Below are 6,674 nucleotides of genomic sequence, written 5' to 3' on the forward strand. Positions count from 1 at the left end.
ATAAAACCCAGCACAGGGGGGTCGCGGCACAGTGATTAAAATCACTATCAAAAATAAACGCTTCGATGCAAATCTTTAGATAGTGTTTAATTTTAAAAAAATTGGTGTTTTATTCCAAAAGCTACTTGATCTGCTGGTTCCTTATTAATATCTCGATTAAGATAAAGTATGTCGAATGAAAAAGGGTTTATTAAAAAATATTATTTCTCATAAAAAATTGTATGGATCCATAAACTTTTCAATAAGTTATAGCATTATAAAGTTAAATATAATATGAATAATAAAATCGAAAATTTTCACACAAAAATTGCATTCGGTAGCCGTTTTCACCATGAAGACAAGTCCAGAGGTCAAATTTTTTTTTTTCAAATTAAAGTACATTACATTAGCTTTAATTTAAGATATATATAAAAGTGTCAGACCTTCCGGAACATTTTCAAAAGTTAAGTTGAAAAAGTTAATTTTTTGTGAAAAAGTTGTCATTTTAAATCCCCCCCTGTGGGCAGAAAAAAGGTCAAATTTACAAAAAAAATATACCAAATGATAGGTAAAGACATCAAGCATCTATAAAAAAAAAAATTATATTGATATGTTCATTTTTGAAAAAGTTACGGCAGTTTTTAGTAAAAAAAATTGAAAAAATTTCGAAAATTAGCGATTTTTAAATTTGTAATTTTTTTGGAGGTTTCCCCCATTTACGGGGAACGAGGGAAATTTTTTCAATTTTGAAGGGTAATGTCTTCGACTAGATACAATTTGTGATCTTTTGACGTATCGTTGAAAGAAATCCGTTCAGTGAGAGCTGAGAAAAAGTGGTAACAGACACAAAAAAAAAAAAACATCATAGTAAAACCAATACCTTCTCAGCTTCGCATCGAAGCTAAAATGATGCTAAAATATTTTATCAATAAAATTTATATTAAAGAACTATGTTAGTATATATGTATATAAATGTTGTAAAACAAAAAAATAAGAAATGGATATGATATGATGGAAGGGAATGTTATAGGAGTATCGCAAAATAAGAACTATCTATATTATATAATAATGCAATTATGATAAAATACTGAAAATTTTCTATTGCCTTTAATAGATCCATTTTTCTTTTAACTAAAGACTGATTTAGTTTAATTCTCTCATTTATAATTTCATCTGGAATGACTATACAATTAGAATATAAATTATTAGTTTTAATTAATGTTGATGTTGCAAAATTATATGATGTGTTTGTTTTAATATTTTTATCTATTTGTTTGTTTAACTCTAATTTATCTGAATTTCGAAAGATAAAATTCTTTATTAAACTTTCGTCGCGTGGTGCTTTAATTTTAAAGATATCTTTTAATTGTGAATTATTGNAGCTTTAATTTTAAAGACATCTTTTAATTGTGAATTATTGTATTGTATTAACATTTTAGGAACTTTTTTGGGTTCAGTGTTTATGAAATGAGATGACATGCTCTTTGATCCTATATTAGAATTTTTGTCTGTAATTTTGACTATTATTACATTTAAAATTAAACAATCGAATTTTTTTCTATTTTTATAATAATTAATAAATGACACATCATTTTTGGTGATATTTTTATCATAAAATTCTATATTTAATTGATCATAATTTAAAGTATTATCAATAAATACTGGTATTGAAGTTTTATTATGTAAAGTTATGATTTTTTTATTAGAAGCAATGACACTATTATTTTTTAATAAAAAGTCTTGACCTAAAAGTATAGAACAAGGCAAGTTGTTAACAACAAAAGCCTTAATGTGATAATATACAGAATTTATTTGTAAAATAATTGTTGTTTCACCTAAAATTGTTGGTGATGTGTTCTCTGGGTTTTCTACTTTGAAGCTTATGGAATTAACCTTTTGATTTTTCAATATTAAAGTGTAATTTATACAAGAAATCTTTGATTCCGTGTCAATTGTAATTGGTATAATTTTATCATACAATGTAGCATAGAATTTTAATGTGTCAGAGATATTTTTACTTTTTAAGACATAATTATTATATTTGTTTGCTGAATACAATGATGAATTGTTTTTTTCAGAATTTTTGTTTAACTTTAAATTAATGGGTTTTGGAATTACTTTGCACATAAGAGCTGAATGATCACTTACATTACAAATACGACAAATTTCTTCTTTATTGTTTGATACATCATGATTTTTAAATTGGTTATTGTATGGTATTAAATTAATGTTGTCATTAAAAAATTGCACCTGACTTTGTTTCAAAGTTCCAATTTCATTAGTTGATTTTTGAAATTCATAGAAATTATTACTTTCGGAAATATTATTAATTTTTTTATTTATTACAGGCTCTTTTATTTTAGGTTGACTACTAATTGTCTCTTCAGCAATCATAAATTCTATCATTTCGTATTTTCGAATATTCCCTTTTAACTCATCTAAATTACGATTCTCAAGCATCCCAATAGATCTAATAATACATGGTTTTAAGCCTTTCATCACATTTCGTAATATTTCTTCTTCTAACATATTATTATCAATTCTTCTACATTAATCTATAACATCATTAACAAAAACTACTGTTCGCTCATCATCTTTCTGTCTTTTATGTTCTAACATTGAACGTAAAATAAAACTATGTGTTTCAAATTCTTTCATAAATTTTTTCTCTAATTCTATCCATGACAAATTTTCTGATTCAATATTATCATAAAAAGTAAGAGCTGCATCTTGCAAAAAAGCTACTAAATAAAGCGATTTATCGTTTTCTGACCAACCATTGATTTCCGAAGCCCTATTGAATGATTTTAAAAATATATCTATTCTCTCATTTCTACCGCCCGAAAAGATTGGTGGATTATAGAATAAATTTCCATACATTTTCGTGTTATATATATATTTACAATTAAAAAAAAAATTTTTAGTATAAAACTCTTTTCCAATATAATCGCTAGGTATATTTTTAAACTTTCTTTTTTTTTTTTAATGTTGATTTAGTTTTTAAATACTTTAAAAAAAAATAATTAACTCAGCTCTCCTAAGTTTTTTTATATACTCTAGAGCTTTTATTTGTTCTTCAGTTTCACCTTTTAACTCAGATGTGCCTGTTTCTTCAATATTAGAGTTATTTTCCATTATTTATGAAATTATATTCCTTTTATAATTACAAAAATTTTTATAATAATTGAATTAAAAATAATTTCAGTGTGCAATATGTTAATTACACTGAAAATTATTTCTGTATATTTATTTTTTTTATATTTGGGAACCTTTCTCTTTTTTTTTATATGTTTGTTAAATTCTCTCTTTTTTTTGTATATATATCTTTTTATTTTCTTTCAACTAATTTAAAATTATCTTTTTTTTTTTTTTATGCAATAAATTCTCTAGGTGTTTTTATTCTTCTAAGTCTCTATTTTTTTGTGAAATGCAATTTTTTTTTAATTTTTTGTAACTTATCTCTTTCTCTTCTTTCTTTTTTTTTATACTCTAATTAGTTTTTTATTTTTTTTACTCTTTCTCTTATTAGTTTTTACTATTCAAAAAAAAAATTTTTATTAATTCTTTATTATCTTGTCACTTTTTTCATTCTTACCTTTTTTTTATATATAAACTCTTTAATAATTTATTTTTTACCTTATTATTATTTTTTTATTCGCTTTATTAATTCTTTGTTTTATTTTCTCTAATTTTTCTTTCTCTTTCTCCTTTATTTTTTATATGCTGTTTCGATCTATTCTGCTTTCATACGTCTCTATGCACTAAAAATTTTGTTCTCACTTGCCTGTATTTTGTAAAAGTGTAATGTGTTACTATTGTTAGATATTTTATGGAATTGTGAAATAGTAAAGAAGACCCTTAGTTTTAAAAAAAACTAAGCTTATAGTTGGGCGCCACTTTGTTGTAAAACAAAAAAATATGAAAGGGATATGATATGATGGAAGGGAATGTTATAGGAGTATCGCAAAATAAGAACTATCCCTTTTCTCGAGGTGTGTTGTTCGAGGGTCACTTGCTATCTTAAATACATGCACAATAAATTAGGATGTTCTTACCTTAATCATATAATCCTCATTGATACAATAATTTACTCGTGGAACAATAAAGAAAGTATGAATTATAATAACCAATTTGTATAAAAAAATATCTTTGATTATTTTATTATTAAAAACACATGATACAATAATAGTAAAGGAAAAACAAACAAAACTAAAAAAAATACAAAATTGGTTTAAAAGGCGAAAGAGAGCCGGACGATGATCGCGACGTGATCGTAAATCGGTTGGATCGGAACAGGCCGTGTCAGACGAGCCCATGGAGTCCTTTGGTGTCCTTCCAAGTCCCCTTCCAGACACGTACATGACCATCGGCCTTACATTTATTTAGATTCTTTTGTTGCTATTTTGCTGACATTGTAAAAGGATTTTGTAAAACTACGGGGTTGTACATGTTGGGAAGGAACGGATGTGTGTGCATGGCGTGATTGTGTGAGTTGTGTGTGTATCTGCAGTCAGTGATAGAAAGTGTTGATTGTGTTTTGTAATTTATTGGTGTGTGGGTAGAAGATGAAAGAATAACAGATAAACATTTTGTTCGGTTGTGTGAAGGGCCTATTACAACATTAATATGTTTTAGTTTAAAATAATATTAATAGTAATCCTAATAAATAGTCGTAACTATCATAAATAGTAGCTGTTTTAAATATTTTAGGGTAATAGTAACGCTAACAATTTTTGTATTCATTCAAGTTAGACCCGTCAAAAATGAACCCGCATTTAGTTTATTAGACGCGCCATATTCTTCTGGTATTTATTATGAAAATGAAGGGGCATTGCAGCTAACTAATACAAATTGGGAGATTGTTACGTATTTGAATATAACAAAATATAATGATATGATTTCTATGCTTAGGACACATTTTGTTGATATAGTTAATATGTGTAAAATAATTACGTTTTTATTCTATATCATTTACTTCCGTTTCCTGTAATTGTAAATAACACAGACACCGTACAGTTCATTAGTCCGACCATGAAATTTATTGCGGTCAGTAGTACATTCGAACATTATATTTTATTTGATGACCTAGAAATCAATCTGTGTAAACAAACTAATTCGTATAAGTTATGTTCTGGGGAGCGAGCTGTATACAATAGACACGAAAGGTCCATATGTGAAATTCAATTGTTTTTCAAACCCACAATAGTTCCTACAACTTGTCAGTTTGTTTATGGTAAATTACACGAAAGTATATTTCTGAAACTTAAATATAAAAATACTTGGTTATATGCAACCAACACTGAAAACATTATTGTCAATTGTGATGAACGAGAGGTTGGTTTAAATACATTATTAGTGGGAACAGGAATGATAAGCTTAAGGGATGATTGTAAAGCCATTACGGCGAATTCTGTGCTAATGCCTATTAAAAGTTTTACTTCTAGTCGTTATGAAGATTTTATGCCAGAAATCCCCTTGCCTGAGAATATTACGCGGTTTGTTGATAAGAAAAATTTGCAGGTAATAGATTTAAATAAAATTAAATTAAATTCATACACACCAATGAAAGGGGTGGATAATCTATTAGAGGAGGTACAAAATAATATAAACAAAAACACTGAAAGTTTTGCAATTAACTATTTACTGTCGTATTCCTTTTACTTTAAAATATTCGTACTAATAATTATAGGAATAATAATATATGAAATATATGGGAGGAAAAATACAAGAAATATTATAATACCATCCTCCATTCCTATGTCCTCACTATAAGTAATAGCGGGCATATTTATAATGAAAAGAAAATATATATATTGTATAAATAAATAAAATGTATAGGTATATAGTGTGGATATAAGAACATGTACACTCTGTGTGGATATAAGAACCTCATAGAGTTCTTACGTTAAACATTATGTCCTATCGAATTATAATTGTAACACTATTAGTGGGTAGAATTATAATATTATTATATTATATTCGATTTATGTCATATTATATGATATTATTGTATTATTATTATTTATTTATGTATGTAAAACTTCGGGCTTCATGGAACATGAGCCCTAGTTTTAGGGGGGTGGTGTTGTGGCTCCACCACTTTATTAAATATTTATCTCTGCGAATATATGTTTATAATTGATAGGGACATCCGTATGCGGATGTCCCCTTGTTTTCTTTGTATGACTATTTTGCAGCAATAGTCAGTCTAGTGTTGACAGTCTAGTGTCTAGAGTCTACCAATATAGAACTAACATTATAATTGTAAAGCATATTCTTATTTTGAAATGTTATTATGAAAGTTTACTTTATATCTATATAAACATTTATATTAATTGTTATATTTCTCTTGTAACGTGATATTTTTCATATAATACATATTACTATTGATAACCAGTATTTCTATCGAAAGTGTTAAATTTATTTCTTAATAAATAATCTCTATTTCCTATATACAACTTGGAGGACTCTGTGCGGATAGCTCAATAGGGAATCCAGACGGTAACCCGAACAACAAATAAATATTAAAATTTCCCCAGGCGAGCCTTCCAGGTCCGCCACATCATACTAAAATAATTTTCACATTTAAGTGTATTTTTATTTAAAGCGTAATTGTTTAACTACATATTATTGTAGGTTCAAAATAATAATTATATAAAATAAGTTTTAAAATTAAAAATTAACAGTGCAAAACA

General features: G+C 26.5%; 1 protein-coding gene across 1 annotated transcript; it reads right to left on the reverse strand.

Moving 5' to 3' along the window:
- Positions 1-1,341: 1,341 nt before the first annotated feature.
- Positions 1,342-5,812, reverse strand: LOC126909401 (putative histone-lysine N-methyltransferase 1). Its single transcript, XM_050691819.1, has 2 exons — positions 4,933-5,812; positions 1,342-4,589 (listed from the first exon to the last, which is right to left on the reverse strand). Exon 2 carries the CDS (start codon positions 2,506-2,508, stop codon positions 1,342-1,344), a length of 1,167 nt encoding a protein of 388 aa, XP_050547776.1. The 5' UTR covers positions 2,509-4,589; positions 4,933-5,812.
- Between the last annotated feature and the right edge of the window lie 862 nt (positions 5,813-6,674).

Source organism: Daktulosphaira vitifoliae, unplaced genomic scaffold (genome assembly GCF_025091365.1).
Source record: "Daktulosphaira vitifoliae isolate Bord-2020 unplaced genomic scaffold, ASM2509136v1 Scaffold_344, whole genome shotgun sequence".
In the NCBI taxonomy this organism is placed as follows: domain Eukaryota; kingdom Metazoa; phylum Arthropoda; class Insecta; order Hemiptera; family Phylloxeridae; genus Daktulosphaira; species Daktulosphaira vitifoliae.